Below are 17,500 nucleotides of genomic sequence, written 5' to 3' on the forward strand. Positions count from 1 at the left end.
GGTTAGTCTGTCATGGTAAAAGGGGATACAGCATCGGTGTAGTCCGGTTGGTTAGTCTGTCATGGTAAGGGGATACAGCATCGGTGTAGTCCGGTTGGTTAGTCTGTCATGGTAAGGGGATACAGCATCGGTGTAGTCCGGTTGGTTAGTCTGTCATGGTAAGGGGATACAGCATCGGTGTAGTCCGGTTGGTTAGTCTGTCATGGTAAAAGGGGATACAGCATCGGTGTAGTCCGGTTGGTTAGTCTGTCATGGTAAGGGGGTACAACATCGGTGTAGTCCGGTTGGTTAGTCTGTCATGGTAAGGGGATACAGCATCGGTGTAGTCCGGTTGGTTAGTCTGTCATGGTAAGGGGATACAGCATCGGTGTAGTCCGGTTGGTTAGTCTGTCATGGTAAGGGGGTACAGCATCGGTGTAGTCCGGTTGGTTAGTCTGTCATGGTAAGGGGATACAGCATCGGTGTAGTCCGGTTGGTTAGTCTGTCATGGTAAGGGGATACAGCATCGGTGTAGTCCGGTTGGTTAGTCTGTCTTGGTAAAAGGGGATACAGCATCGGTGTAGTCCGGTTGGTTAGTCTGTCATGGTAAAAGGGGATACAGCATCGGTGTAGTCCGGTTGGTTAGTCTGTCATGGTAAAAGGGGGTACAGCATCGGTGTAGTCCGGTTGGTTAGTCTGTCATGGAAAGGGGATACAGCATCGGTGTAGTCCGGTTGGTTAGTCTGTCATGGTAAAAGGGGATACAGCATCGGTGTAGTCCGGTTGGTTAGTCTGTCATGGTAAGGGGATACAGCATCGGTGTAGTCCGGTTGGTTAGTCTGTCATGGTAAAAGGGGATACAGCATCGGTGTAGTCCGGTTGGTTAGTCTGTCATGGAAAGGGGATACAGCATCGGTGTAGTCCGGTTGGTTAGTCTGTCATGGTAAGGGGATACAGCATCGGTGTAGTCCGGTTGGTTAGTCTGTCATGGTAAAAGGGGGTACAGCATCGGTGTAGTCCGGTTGGTTAGTCTGTCATGGTAAAAGGGGATACAGCATCGGTGTAGTCTGGTTGGTTAGTCTGTCATGGTAAGGGGATACAGCATCGGTGTAGTCCGGTTGGTTAGTCTGTCATGGTAAGGGGATACAGCATCGGTGTAGTCCGGTTGGTTAGTCTGTCATGGTAAGGGGATACAGCATCGGTGTAGTCCGGTTGGTTAGTCTGTCATGGTAAGGGGATACAGCATCGGTGTAGTCCGGTTGGTTAGTCTGTCATGGTAAGGGGATACAGCATCGGTGTAGTCCGGTTGGTTAGTCTGTCATGGTAAGGGGATACAGCATCGGTGTAGTCCGGTTGGTTAGTCTGTCATGGTAAGGGGGTACAGCATCGGTGTAGTCCGGTTGGTTAGTCTGTCATGGTAAGGGGATACAGCATCGGTGTAGTCCGGTTGGTTAGTCTGTCATGGTAAGGGGATACAGCATCGGTGTAGTCCGGTTGGTTAGTCTGTCTTGGTAAAAGGGGATACAGCATCGGTGTAGTCCGGTTGGTTAGTCTGTCATGGTAAAAGGGGATACAGCATCGGTGTAGTCCGGTTGGTTAGTCTGTCATGGTAAAAGGGGGTACAGCATCGGTGTAGTCCGGTTGGTTAGTCTGTCATGGAAAGGGGATACAGCATCGGTGTAGTCCGGTTGGTTAGTCTGTCATGGTAAAAGGGGATACAGCATCGGTGTAGTCCGGTTGGTTAGTGTGTCATGGTAAGGGGATACAGCATCGGTGTAGTCCGGTTGGTTAGTCTGTCATGGTAAAAGGGGATACAGCATCGGTGTAGTCCGGTTGGTCAGTCTGTCATGGAAAGGGGATACAGCATCGGTGTAGTCCGGTTGGTTAGTCTGTCATGGTAAGGGGATACAGCATCGGTGTAGTCCGGTTGGTTAGTCTGTCATGGTAAAAGGGGGTACAGCATCGGTGTAGTCCGGTTGGTTAGTCTGTCATGGTAAAAGGGGATACAGCATCGGTGTAGTCCGGTTGGTTAGTCTGTCATGGTAAGGGGATACAGCATCGGTGTAGTCCGGTTGGTTAGTCTGTCATGGTAAGGGGATACAGCATCGGTGTAGTCCGGTTGGTTAGTCTGTCATGGTAAGGGGATACAGCATCGGTGTAGTCCGGTTGGTTAGTCTGTCATGGTAAGGGGATACAGCATCGGTGTAGTCCGGTTGGTTAGTCTGTCATGGTAAGGGGATACAGCATCGGTGTAGTCCGGTTGGTTAGTCTGTCATGGTAAAAGGGGATACAGCATCGGTGTAGTCCGGTTGGTTAGTCTGTCATGGTAAAAGGGGATACAGCATCGGTGTAGTCCGGTTGGTTAGTCTGTCATGGTAAGGGGATACAGCATCGGTGTAGTCCGGTTGGTTAGTCTGTCATGGTAAGGGGATACAGCATCGGTGTAGTCCGGTTGGTTAGTCTGTCATGGTAAAAGGGGATACAGCATCGGTGTAGTCCGGTTGGTTAGTCTGTCATGGTAAAAGGGGATACAGCATCGGTGTAGTCCGGTTGGTTAGTCTGTCATGGTAAAAGGGGATACAGCATCGGTGTAGTCCGGTTGGTTAGTCTGTCATGGTAAGGGGATACAGCATCGGTGTAGTCCGGTTGGTTAGTCTGTCATGGTAAGGGGATACAGCATCGGTGTAGTCCGGTTGGTTAGTCTGTCATGGTAAAAGGGGATACAGCATCGGTGTAGTCCGGTTGGTTAGTCTGTCATGGTAAAAGGGGGTACAGCATCGGTGTAGTCCGGTTGGTTAGTCTGTCATGGTAAGGGGATACAGCATCGGTGTAGTCCGGTTGGTTAGTCTGTCATGGTAAAAGGGGATACAGCATCGGTGTAGTCCGGTTGGTTAGTCTGTCATGGTAAAAGGGGATACAGCATCGGTGTCCAGGAAAAACCTTTCATGTCTTTTTTGTACATTTACATTTATCCATAGCGATTTACAGTAGTGATTTACAGTAGTGATTTACAGTAGTGACTTACAGTAGTGACTTACAGTAGTGACTTACAGTAGTGACTCACAGTAGTGACTTACAGTAGTGATTTACAGTAGTGATTTACAGTAGTGATTTACAGTAGTGACTTACAGTAGTGACTTACAGTAGTGACTTGAAGGACCAATCAAAGTCATTAACAGCTTAAATTCCTGAAAAGTTTACTTCTGAGAGATCCAAGGTTTTTCTAGGATGAGTGGTTTTGAGGAAATGGCACCCCTATTCCCTGTATAGTACACTACTTTTGGGCCGGGCCCGGTTTCCTGATAGCGGGCCCGGTTTCCCGATAGCGGGCCCGGTTTCCCGGTACCGATGGAACTTAGGCTTATGAGTGTTTTAACGATGCATCTTTCCTACAACATTAGAAGATGTGACATTACGTTTCCCAAAAACACAACGCAGAGAGAACGGTCGCTAAGTGCGTCGTTGGATCACGTGTCGATACTGATAGGATCTGAAAGGAAGGGAGCGCTGCTCTCGGATCAGCTTTTCTCCGTTCAAATCTTTCCTTAACATTATAATTATTTCACAATTCTGATGAGGGATCAGTTCCTAGAGAGATATTACCACCTACGGGTGCAAATATTGAGGCGGCTTTTTCTAACGCTTACCCAATAAAAATTCATTGTGCAAGTTAGGCTACACATCATGAAATATTTTGAAGAGGTGATTTGAAGAGGTGACCTTCCACTGACCTTGAATAAAACGGACCACTCAACAGTATACACGTTGGCTGCAACAGTAAAATAAATAACTGACACCCTTAACACAGAGCTCCAGTCAGTTTTAGAATGGGTAACTAGCAATAGGCTGGTGCTAAATATAAAAAAAATAAACATCATTTTTGGGACAATTCACTCGCTCAACGCTAAACCTTGTTTAGTATGTACTGACACACTATATATACAATAGTATGTGGACCCCCTTCAAATGAGAGGATGCCAGGAGAACGCTACCTGCCCCAATGCATAGTGCCAACTGTAAAGTTTGGTGGAGGAGGAATAATGGTCTAGGGGCTGTTTTTCATTGTTCGGGCTAGGCCCCTTAGTTCCAGTGAAGGGAAATCTTAACGCTATAGCATACAATGACATTCTAAAACATTCTGTGGTTCCAACTTTGTGGCAACAGTTTGGGGAAGGCCCTTTCCTGTTTCAGCATGACAATGTCCCCGTGCACAAAGCGAGGTCCATACAGAAATGGTTTGTCGAGATCGGTGTTGAAGAACTTGACTGGCCTACACAGAGCCCTGACCTCAACCCCATCGAACACCTTTGGGATTAATTGGAACGCCGACTACGATCCAGGCCTAATCGCCCAACATCAGTGCCCGACCTCACTAATGCTCTTGTGGCTGAATGGAAGCAAGTCCCCGCAGCAATGTTCCAACATCTAGTGGAAAGCCTTCCCAGAAGAGTGGAGGCTGTTATAGCAGCAAAGGGGGGGGGACCAACTCCATATTAATGCCCCTGATTTTGGAATGAGATGTTTGACGAGCAGGTGTCCACATACTTTTGGTCATGTATTGTATTTAGGCAATATGTGATGTTTTAAATTTATGTAGTTCAATCCTTGACTAATAATGTTCTGTACTATTTATTAAGTCGTGTTCCATGTGGACCCCAGGAAGAGTAGCTGACGCTTTTACAGCGGCTAATGGGGATCCTGATGAATACCAAACCCAGATCCGTCCAGCGGCTAACGGGGATCCTGATGAATACCAAACCCAGATCCGTCCATCGGCTAACGGGGATCCTGATGAATACCAAAAATACCAAACCCAGATCCGTCCATCGGCTAACGGGGATCCTGATGAATACCAAACCCAGATCCGTCCATCGGCTAACGGGGATCCTGATGAATACCAAACCCAGATCCGTCCATCGGCTAACGGGGATCCTGATGAATACCAAACCCAGATCCGTCCAGCGGCTAACGGGGATCCTGATAAATACCAAACCCAGATCCGTCCATCGGCTAACGGGGATGGATACCAAATACTGAGACAAATAACAGACAGTAGTCTGTCTACAAGTAGCAAAATAGAACAGTTTATTTAACATCAAATGCATTTCAATATGATTAAAATAGGCTACTGTTTATATTTTAATGCAGTCATATCGGTTTCCATTTGAAGCATGTTTTTATACGAGCTTGTTTGTATCAATTGCAAAGACATTGGCAACTTTGTATTTGTAGTCAACTTTGTTGTTAGCGGTCACATAGATGGATAAACCATGTGATTCTATGTTTAGCGGAGAGATCTGTTTACAAAAAAAGCTTCTAATGACGTTCTTAGCTGTTCTACGAGTGGTCTGAGGCAGGCGTTAGATTACAAGCGTTTTCAAGTGAAACTGCTCAGAGATTTAACGATGCTCCTATGAAGGTTTCAATTTTTATTTTTATTTATAATTTTTATTTAACCAGGTAAGCCAGTTGAGAACAAGTTCTCATTTACAACTGTGACCTGGCCAAGATAAAGCAAAGCAGTGCGATTAAAAACAACAACACAGAGTTACATATGGGGTAAAACAAAACATAAAGTCAAAAATACAACAGAAAATATATATACAGTGTGTGCAAATGTAGTAAGTTATGGAGGTAAGGCAATAAATAGGCCATAGTGCAAAATAATTACAATTTAGTATTTAACGCTGGAGTGATAGATGTGCAGAAGATGATGTGCAAATAGAGATACGATGAATTTAGCCTTAAGATGCTTTTAAGAAACCGGGCCATATGGTCACTGGTCTAAAGTAGTGCACTACATAGGGAATAGGGTTCTGGTCTAAAGTAGTGCACTACATAGGGAATAGGGTTCTGGTCTAAAGTAGTGCACTACATAGGGAATAGGGTTCTGGTCTAAAGTAGTGCACTACATAGGGAATAGGGTTCTGGTCTAAAGTAGTGCACTACATAGGGAATAGGGTGCCCTTTGGGACTGTAGCTCCCTCATCTCAGTCTCTCTCACATTGTTCTGACATCAGTCTGTCTCACATTGATTACTAAGGTCAACTCATATCGATCAAACATCTCCAAGGGGGTCGGTGTGTGTTGTGTGTGGTGTGTGTTGTGTGTGGTGTGTGTTGTGTGGTGTGTGGTGTGTGTTGTGTGTGTTGTGTGTGGTGTGTGTTGTGTGTGGTGTGTGTTGTGTGGTGTGTGTGTGCATGAATGAGTGTGTCTGTGTCTGTCTCTGCGTGCGTACATGCGTTCGCATGAGTGTGTGTGCTTCAGGTTTCTGAGTGTGTGTGTTTCAGGTTTCTGAGTGTGTGTGTGTGTGTTTCAGGTTTCTGAGTGTGTGTGTTTCAGGTTTCTGAGTGTGTGTGTGCTTCAGGTTTCTGAGTGTGTGTGTTTCAGGTTTCTGAGTGTGTGTGTGTTTCAGGTTTCTGAGTGTGTGTGTGTTTCAGGTTTCTGAGTGTGTGTGTTTCAGGTTTCTGAGTGTGTGTATTTCAGGTTTCTGAGTGTGTGTGCTTCAGGTTTCTGAGTGTGTGTGCTTCAGGTTTCTGAGTGTGTGTGTTTCAGGTTTCTGAGTGTGTGTGCTTCAGGTTTCTGAGTGTGTGTGTTTCAGGTTTCTGAGTGTGTGTGTGTGTGCTTCAGGTTTCTGAGTGTGTGTGTTTCAGGTTTCTGAGTGTGTGTGTGTGTGTTTCAGGTTTCTGAGTGTGTGTGTTTCAGGTTTCTGAGTGTGTGTGTGCTTCAGGTTTCTGAGTGTGTGTGTTTCAGGTTTCTGAGTGTGTGTGTGTTTCAGGTTTCTGAGTGTGTGTGTGTTTCAGGTTTCTGAGTGTGTGTGTTTCAGGTTTCTGAGTGTGTGTATTTCAGGTTTCTGAGTGTGTGTGCTTCAGGTTTCTGAGTGTGTGTGCTTCAGGTTTCTGAGTGTGTGTGTTTCAGGTTTCTGAGTGTGTGTGTGTGTGCTTCAGGTTTCTGAGTGTGTGTGTTTCAGGTTTCTGAGTGTGTGTGTGTGTGTTTCAGGTTTCTGAGTGTGTGTGTTTCAGGTTTCTGAGTGTGTGTGTGCTTCAGGTTTCTGAGTGTGTGTGTTTCAGGTTTCTGAGTGTGTGTGTGTGTGTTTCAGGTTTCTGAGTGTGTGTGTTTCAGGTTTCTGAGTGTGTGTGTGCTTCAGGTTTCTGAGTGTGTGTGTTTCAGGTTTCTGAGTGTGTGTGTGTGTGTTTCAGGTTTCTGAGTGTGTGTGTTTCAGGTTTCTGAGTGTGTGTGTGCTTCAGGTTTCTGAGTGTGTGTGTTTCAGGTTTCTGAGTGTGTGTGTGTTTCAGGTTTCTGAGTGTGTGTGTGTTTCAGGTTTCTGAGTGTGTGTGTTTCAGGTTTCTGAGTGTGTGTATTTCAGGTTTCTGAGTGTGTGTGCTTCAGGTTTCTGAGTGTGTGTGCTTCAGGTTTCTGAGTGTGTGTGTTTCAGGTTTCTGAGTGTGTGTGCTTCAGGTTTCTGAGTGTGTGTGTTTCAGGTTTCTGAGTGTGTGTGTGTGTGCTTCAGGTTTCTGAGTGTGTGTGTTTCAGGTTTCTGAGTGTGTGTGTGTGTGTTTCAGGTTTCTGAGTGTGTGTGTTTCAGGTTTCTGAGTGTGTGTGTGCTTCAGGTTTCTGAGTGTGTGTGTTTCAGGTTTCTGAGTGTGTGTGTGTTTCAGGTTTCTGAGTGTGTGTGTGTTTCAGGTTTCTGAGTGTGTGTGTTTCAGGTTTCTGAGTGTGTGTATTTCAGGTTTCTGAGTGTGTGTGCTTCAGGTTTCTGAGTGTGTGTGCTTCAGGTTTCTGAGTGTGTGTGTTTCAGGTTTCTGAGTGTGTGTGTGTGTGCTTCAGGTTTCTGAGTGTGTGTGTTTCAGGTTTCTGAGTGTGTGTGTGTGTGTTTCAGGTTTCTGAGTGTGTGTGTTTCAGGTTTCTGAGTGTGTGTGTGCTTCAGGTTTCTGAGTGTGTGTGTTTCAGGTTTCTGAGTGTGTGTGTGTGTTTCAGGTTTCTGAGTGTGTGTGTGTTTCAGGTTTCTGAGTGTGTGTGTTTCAGGTTTCTGAGTGTGTGTATTTCAGGTTTCTGAGTGTGTGTGTGTTTCAGGTTTCTGAGTGTGTGTGTGCTTCAGGTTTCTGAGTGTGTGTGTGTGTGCTTCAGGTTTCTGAGTGTGTGTGTTTCAGGTTTCTGAGTGTGTGTGTTTCAGGTTTCTGAGTGTGTGTGTTTCAGGTTTCTGAGTGTGTGTGTTTCAGGTTTCTGTGTGTGTGTGTTTCAGGTTTCTGAGTGTGTGTGTTTCAGGTTTCTGAGTGTGTGTGTTTCAGGTTTCTGAGTGTGTGTGCTTCAGGTTTCTGAGTGTGTGTGTTTCAGGTTTCTGAGTGTGTGTGTTTCAGGTTTCTGAGTGTGTGTGCTTCAGGTTTCTGAGTGTGTGTGCTTCAGGTTTCTGAGTGTGTGTGTTTCAGGTTTCTGAGTGTGTGTGCTTCAGGTTTCTGAGTGTGTGTGTTTCGGTTTCTGAGTGTGTGTGTGTGTGTGTTTCAGTTATCTGACTGTGTGTGTTTCAGGTTTCTGAGTGTGTGTGCTTCAGGTTTCTGAGTGTGTGTGTTTCAGGTTTCTGAGTGTGTGTGCTTCAGGTTTCTGAGTGTGTGTGCTTCAGGTTTCTGAGTGTGTGTGTTTCAGGTTTCTGAGTGTGTGTGCTTCAGGTTTCTGAGTCTGTGTTTCAGGTTTCTGAGTGTGTGTGTTTCAGGTTTCTGAGTGTGTGTGTTTCAGGTTTCTGAGTGTGTGTGTGTGTGTGTGTGTGTGTGTGTTTCAGGTATCTGAGTGTGTGTGTTTCAGGTTTCTGAGTGTGTGTGTTTCAGGTTTCTGAGTGTGTGTGTTTCAGGTTTCTGAGTGTGTGTGTTTCAGATTTCTGAGTGTGTGTGTGTGTGTGTGTGTGTGTGTGTGTGTGTTTCAGGTATCTGAGTGTGTGTGTTTCAGGTTTCTGAGTGTGTGTGCTTCAGGTTTCTGAGTGTGTGTGTTTCAGGTTTCTGAGTGTGTGTGCTTCAGGTTTCTGAGTGTGTGTTTCAGGTTTCTGAGTGTGTGTGTGTGTGTGTTTCAGTTATCTGACTGTGTGTGTTTCAGGTTTCTGAGTGTGTGTGCTTCAGGTTTCTGAGTGTGTGTGTTTCAGGTTTCTGAGTGTGTGTGTTTCAGGTTTCTGAGTGTGTGTGCTTCAGGTTTCTGAGTGTGTGTGTTTCAGGTTTCTGAGTGTGTGTGTTTCAGGTTTCTGAGTGTGTGTGCTTCAGGTTTCTGAGTGTGTGTGTTTCAGGTTTCTGAGTGTGTGTGTTTCAGGTTTCTGAGTGTGTGTGTTTCAGGTTTCTAAGTGTGTGTGTTTCAGATTTCTGAGTGTGTGTGTGTGTGTGTGTGTGTGTGTTTCAGGTATCTGAGTGTGTGTGTTTCAGGTTTCTGAGTGTGTGTGCTTCAGGTTTCTGAGTGTGTGTGTTTCAGGTTTCTGAGTGTGTGTGTTTCAGGTTTCTGAGTGTGTGTGTGTGTTTCAGGTTTCTGAGTGTGTGTGTTTCAGGTTTCTGAGTGTGTGTGTTTCAGGTTTCTGAGTGTGTGTGTTTCAGGTTTCTGAGTGTGTGTGCTTCAGGTTTCTGAGTGTGTGTGTTTCAGGTTTCTGAGTGTGTGTGTTTCAGGTTTCTGAGTGTGTGTGTTTCAGGTTTCTGAGTGTGTGTGTTTCAGGTTTCTGAGTGTGTGTGTTTCAGGTTTCTGAGTGTGTGTGTTTCAGGTTTCTGAGTGTGTGTGTTTCAGGTTTCTGAGTGTGTGTGTGTGTTTCAGGTTTCTGAGTGTGTGTGTTTCAGGTTTCTGAGTGTGTGTGTTTTGTGTGTTTTGTGGTTCTACAGTTGGAGAACCTGATGTACTACACAGAGAACAATCACAACAAAGTGGTTCTGCGGGATTTCTACCTGTCCAAGTTTGAGAACGGTTCCATCACAGAACCCTGTGGAACACCGGAGTACCTGGGTAGGGTGCTTCTCTCTCCCCCTCTCTCTGTTCTCCCCCCTCTCTCTACTCTCCTTCCTCTCTCTACTCTCCTTCCTCTCTCTGCTCTCCCCCCTCTCTCTGCTCTCCCCCCTCTCTCTACTCTCCTTCCTCTCTCTACTCTCCTTCCTCTCTCTGCTCTCCCCCCTCTCTCTGCTCTCCCCCCTCTCTCTACTCTCCCTCCTCTCTCTGGTCTCCCTCCTCTCTCTGCTCTCCCCCCTCTCTCTCTCCACCCTCTCTCTGCTCTCCCCCTCTCTCTCTCCTCCCCCTCTCTCCACCTCTCTCGTCCTCTCTCCATCTCCCTCTGTCAATCTCACGCCTCTCCCTCTCCTCCTCTCTCCATCTCCTCCTCTCTCCATCTCTCTCTCTCTCCCCTCTTCCCTTTGACTCCTTGCCTTCGGTCCGTTCATCAGGAGGTCTTTGAGATCTGTCAGGGCTACATGCTGTACTCAGCCTCCTCCTCCTCCTCTCCTCCTCCTCCTCTCCTCCTCCTCCCCTCCTCCTCCTCTCCTCCTCCCCTCCTCCTCCTCTCCTCCTCCTCTCCTCATCCTCTCCTCCTCCTCCTCCTCCTCCTCCTCCTCCTCTCCTCCTCCTCCTCTCCTCCTCCTATCCTCTCCTCCTCTCCTCCTCCTCCCCTCCTCCTCCTCTCCTCCTCTCCTCCTCTCCTCCTCCTCTCCTCCTCCTCCTCCCCTCCTCCCCTCCTCCTCCTCTCCTCCTCCTCTCCTCCTCCCCTCCTCCTCCTCTCCTCCTCCTCTCCTCTCCTCCTCTCCTCCTCCTCTCCTCCTCCTCCTCTCCTCCTCTCCTCCTCCTCTCCTCCTCCACTCCTCCTCCTCTCCTCCTCCTCCTCCTCCTCCTCTCCTCCTCCTCCCCTCCTCCTCCTCCTCCTCCACTCCTCCTCCTCTCCTCCTCCTCTCCACCTCCTCTCCTCCTCTCCCCCTCCCCTCCTCCTCCTCTCCTCCTCCCCTCCTCCTCCTCCTCCTCCTCCTCTCCTCCTCCTCTCCTCCTCCTCTCCTCCTCCAGTCCTTTATCTACAGTAAAGGGCAGCTCAGTCATTCACACCAGGGAGTAATTACATCAAAATGAAACAGATAAATAAGGAGAGATGGAGCGAGGGATGGAGCGAGGGATGGAGGGAGGGAAATAAATGAACTGAACTGAAATAAGGGATGGGTAAGAGGAAATAAAAGACAGGACAGATGGAGGAGAGAGTGAGGCAAGGCAGAGCAATGAGAGATAAGGGGATGGAGAAGGAGGAAGCAGATGGAGGAGAGAGTGAGGCAAGGCAGAGCAATGAGAGATAAGGGGATGGAGAAGGAGGAAGCAGATGGAGGAGAGAGTGAGGCAAGGCAGAGCAATGAGAGATAAGGGGATGGAGAAGGAGGAAGGAGGATGGAGGAGAGAGTGAGGCAAGGCAGAGCAATGAGAGATAAGGGGATGGAGAAGGAGGAAGCAGATGGAGGAGAGAGTGAGGCAAGGCAGAGCAATGAGAGATAAGGGGATGGAGAAGGAGGAAGGAGGATGGAGGAGAGAGTGAGGCAAGGCAGAGCAATGAGAGATAAGGGGATGGAGAAGGAGGAAGCAGATGGAGGAGAGAGTGAGGCAAGGCAGAGCAATGAGAGATAAGGGGATGGAGAAGGAGGAAGCAGATGGAGGAGAGAGTGAGGCAAGGCAGAGCAATGAGAGATAAGGGGATGGAGAAGGAGGAAGCAGATGGAGGAGAGAGTGAGGCAAGGCAGAGCAATGAGAGATAAGGGGATGGAGAAGGAGGAAGCAGATGGAGGAGAGAGTGAGGCAAGGCAGAGCAATGAGAGATAAGGGGATGGAGAAGGAGGAAGCAGATGGAGGAGAGAGTGAGGCAAGGCAGAGCAATGAGAGATAAGGGGATGGAGAAGGAGGAAGCAGATGGAGGAGAGAGTGAGGCAAGGCAGAGCAATGAGAGATAAGGGGATGGAAAAGGAGGAAGGAGGATGCAGACTGATTCAGACTGATTCATCTAGCTGATGATTAATGAAGCAAGTTTACTGTCATCTCTCAGTCTTTCGGCCCTCACTATCACCCCTTAACCTTCTCTCTCTCCCCCCTCAGTTTTCCATCTCCCTCTCCTTAACCTTCTCTCCCCCCTTAACCTTCTCTCTCTCCCCCCTCAACTTTCCATCTCCCTCTCCTTAACCTTCTCTCCCCCCTTAACCTTCTCTCCCCCCTTAACCTTCTCTCTCTCCCCCCTCAACTTTCCATCTCCCTCTCCTTAACCTTCTCTCCCCCCTTAACCTTCTCTCCCCCCTTAATCTTCTCTCTCTCCCCCCTCAGCTTTCCATCTCCCTCTCCTTAACCTTCTCTCCCCCCTTAACCTTCTCTCTCTCCCCCCTCAACTTTCCATCTCCCTCTCCTTAACCTTCTCTCCCCCCTTAACCTTCTCTCCCCCCTTAACCTTCTCTCTCCCCCCCTCAACTTTCCATCTCCCTCTCCTTAACTTTCTCTCTCTCTACCTCACTCTCTCTCTCTCTCTCTCTGTCAGCTCCAGAGGTTGTGGCCAGACATCGTTACGGTCGACCAGTGGACTGTTGGGCAGTAGGGGTCATCATGTACATACTGTGAGTGTTCATAGACGAGTTATAACATGTATATAACACTATGCTACTGTTATAACATGTATATAACACTATGCTACTGTTATAACATGTATATAACACTATGCTACTGTTATAACATGTATATAACACTATGCTACTGTTATAACATGTATATAACACTATGCTACTGTTATAACATGTATATAACACTATGCTACTGTTATAACATGTATATAACACTATGCTACTGTTATAACATGTATATAACACTATGCTACTGTTATAACATGTATATAACACTATGCTACTGTTATAACATGTATATAACACTATGCTACTGTTATAACATGTATATAACACTATGCTACTGTTATAACATGTATATAACACTATGCTACTGTTATAACATGTATATAACACTATGCTACTGTCCCGAACTCATCTATGACTAGATAACAGTGGTCAGATTTAATTGTTTAATTCATGCGTTACCAGCAGTTCCTACATATCTAAATATCTAATCAATAACATCTGTTGCAGCAGCTGGTTTGATTACTAATCTAAAATGTGTATTACTAAAATGTAAAATGTAAACGACTTCTAGGAGGTTGAGGTCTGGTCCTGCGGACATTGGATTACAAACTTTCTCTCTGTAAGTCGCTTTGGATAAAAGCGTCTGCTAAATGGCATATATATATATATATTATGCTTTAGTCTGTCAGGGAATCCTCCGTTCTACGACGAGACAGAAGAAGAGAACACAGACCTTCACAACCGGATCATCTTCTGTCGTATCGTAGCCGGGGAGTTTGAGTTTGATGCTCCTTACTGGGACTACATCTCTGTTCCAGGTACACAACACACACACACACACACACACACACACACACACACACACACACACACCTGTTCCAGGTACACAACTGAAGAACACGTTACTGTTGCACTTAACTTGTCCTTCTGCACCTGTCTTTTCTAGCTGATTTCCCTGATAGCTGCTTTATTGAGGAAGGTTTATGCCTCCTATGACCGACTGTGGTCTGTGGTCTGTGGTCTGTGGTCTGTGGTCTGTGGTCTGTGGTCTGTGGTTGTCTTAGCTACTCTTGTGACTTTTGGCTCATTTATATTTAAGATAATTTACTGATTAATTATTGGAATAATTAATTGATCTGATTTCTTTGATCAATTTGGTTATCTTATCCAAGTGAATATGAGATCCTATATCAACAATATCTTATCCAAGTGAATATGAGATCCTATATCAACAATATCTTATCCAAGTGAATATGAGATCCTATATCAACTATATATTATCCAAGTGAATATGAGATCCTATATCAACAATATCTTATCCAAGTGAATATGAGATCCTGTATCAACAATATCTTATCCAAGTTAATATGAGATCCTATATCAACAATATCTTATCCAAGTGAATATGAGATCCTATATCAACAATATCTTATCCAAGTGAATATGAGATCCTATATCAACTATATCTTATCCAAGTGAATATGAGATCCTATATCAACTATATCTTATCCAAGTGAATATGAGATTCTATATCAACAATATCTTATCCAAGTGAATATGAGATCCTATATCAACTATATCTTATCCAAGTGAATATGAGATCCTATATCAACAATATCTTATCCAAGTGAATATGAGATCCTATATCAACAATATCTTATCCAAGTGAATATGAGATCCTATATCAACAATATTCTGAATCAACAGTTTCTATGTTCTCATTCTGAAATGTCAACAAGCTTCGAAACCTCAAGAACCCAATCACAAATGAACTCAGTGCCACAAGTAATTAATTCAAGGTTTTATTTACTAGACTAAATAAATGAGGTAGTTAACAGATACAACATTAAGGCAGAATAAAGCAGGATACAACACAGTTATTCAGGTGAGAATCTCCACAGGTCCCGTGTAGCTCAGTTGGTAGAGCATGGCGCTTGCAACGCCAGGGTTGTGGGTTCGATTCCCACGGGGGGCCAGTATGAAAAATGTACGCACTCACTAACTGTAAGTCGCTCTGGATAAGAGCATCTGCTAAATGACTGAAATGTGCATACTTAGCTAGTACATTCACCAGACTTTTGACGATGATATGGTCTTATTAATTGAGAGAGAACATGTGACAGGGCTACATCATCCTTCATAACCGTGAAATTATAGAGCACTTTACCAACCAGGAATAGACAATGGTCTAGGCCAGGGTTCTTCAATTCCGGTCCTGGAGGGCCGAAACACTTCTGTTTTTTATTTCTACCTGGTAGTTAATTGCACTCACCTGGTGTCCCTGGTCTGAATTAGCCCCTGATTAGAAGGAGAGGATGAAAAACAGAGGTGTTTCGGCCCTCCGGGACCAGAATTGAAGAACCCTGGTCTAGGATATCAGTTAGCGTCCGAATGTGGACACTCCGAATTAGACCTGCCATCTTACAATTGCTCAATGAATTCCACCATGTCACACACACACAACGCCGACTTCATAGGAGATGGATAATGTAACATGGCAAATTACTTCCATGTTGTTGGTGCCACTCGGTGGGATTCCGTCAGGATGGGATGAGTGGTTGGAGGACGGTTGTCCCAGTCTCTCTCTCTCACCAGTGGAGTGGAGGCCAGCAGGTCGGAGTAGGTCACAGCCAAAGGTGCGATACCCACTTCTCTCTCTCTCTCTCAGTCCTCAGTAAAGTCTATTAGAGTTGCTTCCATGCAGTGAATTCTTCCTGTAATCCCAGCCGGGATGGATTGTGAACTCAGTCAGTCAATCTCGAGGGGAAACAGTGTGTTCGCAGGATCCCCTCCGGGATCTTTGCTTCCGTCTGAGTAGGATAGGAAAAAGTCGATCGGTGTTTGGTCTCCAAGGAGATGGGACCATTCGTTCAACTGGCGTGGCCTCGCCTCGAAGAAACTTGATCTCCCCGTCTGTTAGCAAGTAATGTAGTTTGTAGGGCTCTAGTAGACTTGACAGTGTGGCACGGGAAAGCCCCTGTTGATTCACGGGAAAGCCCCGTTGATTCACGGGAAAGCCCCTGTTGATTCACGGGAAAGCCCCGTTGATTCACGGGAAAGCCCCTGTTGATTCACTGGAAAGCCCCTGTTGATTCACGGGAAAGCCCCTGTTGATTCACGGGAAAGCCCTGTTGATTCAGAGAACCCCGCAAATTAATGTTCATATGAGATAAACCTGAGACTTACTCATATAAGTGTTCACAGATTTTCCCACTGCACAAAACACAGTTTCACAATCAATAGGATAAAATACCTGTACCTGTGGGTACCAAACACACCAATCCATACATTATGTTACAGCAAAATACCCATTATACATATTATATGACATTGGAGGATCAGAAGAGAAATGCCACATTATGTTTCAAGTTACAGTATATCAACATGTCACGGGTTTTTCAGTTTAATACAGTGATAAGAAACTTGTTTAATATGTTCTGGTGCTATTGGCACCATTTTCTCTTTGTTACGAAGAGTGGGAAGAAAAGGATCTTTCTGAAAAAGTCTGACTGGTCATTTCCCCAGTAACCCTGATCACTAGACGGTCTGGTTTCTGTCTGCCCCCCTCAGGGCTGTTCAGAGTCGTAAACGGGTCGTTTATTTGTCTTGTGATAGCTTGAAAGGGGAGGGGGACCTCAATGACAGAACTGTAAATCTTGGCCTGGAATGTGGTTCTCTGGGGATATCTGTTCTCCACCCCCCTTGTGGGCTCTCGTTACAACACTACTTTAGTTAATGACTGTTAGTACTCTGGATTAGATGAGTGTCTGGATTAATCAGTGGTTCCCAAACTATGGGGCGTTTCCCCCAGGGGGGTCACGAGGGGTCGGCAAGGGGCAATTTCGTCATTGCATACCTTAGATAGCTATTTATAACTTGTCAGAAATGTCCAGATCAACTAGCCCATGTCAGCTAACGTTTTTATAGCTAGGTTTTTTAGCCCATAGATTTTGTTTGAGTCACTCAAATATCACATGAATACACATTAGACATGGCAAAATGTATAGAATTACAAGAAAATTAGCTTTAAAACTGCAAAATCTTCTCTGCACCCCGTGACAAAATGTGTAGAACTGCAGGAAATAAGCTTTAAACCGGCAACATATTCTCTCCGCCAACAAGAGGGGTGTTCCTCCATGCTGGAAGGGGGCCTGAGAACCACTGAAGTAGAGGTCTGTGGTAAAGTAGAGTTCTGTGGTAAAGTAGAGGTCTGTGGTAATGTAGAGGTCTGTGGTAATGTAGAGGTCTGTGGTAATGTAGAGGTCTGTGGTAATGTAGAGGTCTGTGGTAATGTAGAGGTCTGTGGTAATGTAGAGGTCTGTGGTAAAGTAGAGGTCTGTGGTAATGTAGAGGTCTGTGGTAATGTAGAGGTCTGTGGTAATGTAGAGGTCTGTGGTAATGTAGAGGTCTGTGGTAAAGTAGAGGTCTGTGGTAATGTAGAGGTCTGTGGTAATGTAGAGGTCTGTGGTAATGTAGAGGTCTGTGGTAATGTAGAGGTCTGTGGTAAAGTAGAGGTCTGTGGTAAAGTAGAGGTCTGTGGTAATGTAGAGGTCTGTGGTAATGTAGAGGTCTGTGGTAATGTAGAGGTCTGTGGTAATGTAGAGGTCTGTGGTAATGTAGAGGTCTGTGGTAAAGTAGACGTCTGTGGTAAATAAACCCTGTTCTAAATGTTCAAATGTAAATGTAGAGACAGCCACTAGAGGGGGGTAATGCTCTACTGCAGGTACACAATAACTTACTGTCTTTACATCTCTCTTCTCTATCTTCTCTCTCCGTCTCTCTCTTCTCTCTCCCCCTCTTTTCTCTCTCCCCTCTCTCTGTCTCTCCCCCTCTCTTCTCTCTCTCTCTTCTCTCTCCCTCTCCGTCTCTCTCCCCTCTCTCTTCTCTCTCCCCCTCTCTTCTCTCTCCCTCTCCGTCTCTCTCCCTCTCCCTCTCTCTTC

At 45.9% G+C, this 17,500-nt stretch overlaps 1 protein-coding gene across 1 annotated transcript in view; it reads left to right on the forward strand.

Annotated features, from left to right (window-relative positions):
• Nucleotides 1–17,500, forward strand: part of LOC311149458 (caM kinase-like vesicle-associated protein) — a gene marked incomplete at both ends in the record, with an annotated part of 122,322 nt that overhangs the window by 32,218 nt on the left and 72,604 nt on the right. The window contains 3 exons of the mRNA XM_084186655.1: nucleotides 9,819–9,939; nucleotides 12,473–12,548; nucleotides 13,242–13,378. Of these exons, the coding sequence (XP_084042781.1) occupies nucleotides 9,819–9,939; nucleotides 12,473–12,548; nucleotides 13,242–13,378 (334 nt within the window). The remainder of the gene's footprint in view (nucleotides 1–9,818; nucleotides 9,940–12,472; nucleotides 12,549–13,241; nucleotides 13,379–17,500) is intronic.

The sequence above is a fragment of the Coregonus lavaretus genome, assembly GCF_964263955.1.
Source record: "Coregonus lavaretus genome assembly, chromosome: 22".
Classification (NCBI taxonomy): Eukaryota; Metazoa; Chordata; class Actinopteri; order Salmoniformes; family Salmonidae; genus Coregonus; species Coregonus lavaretus.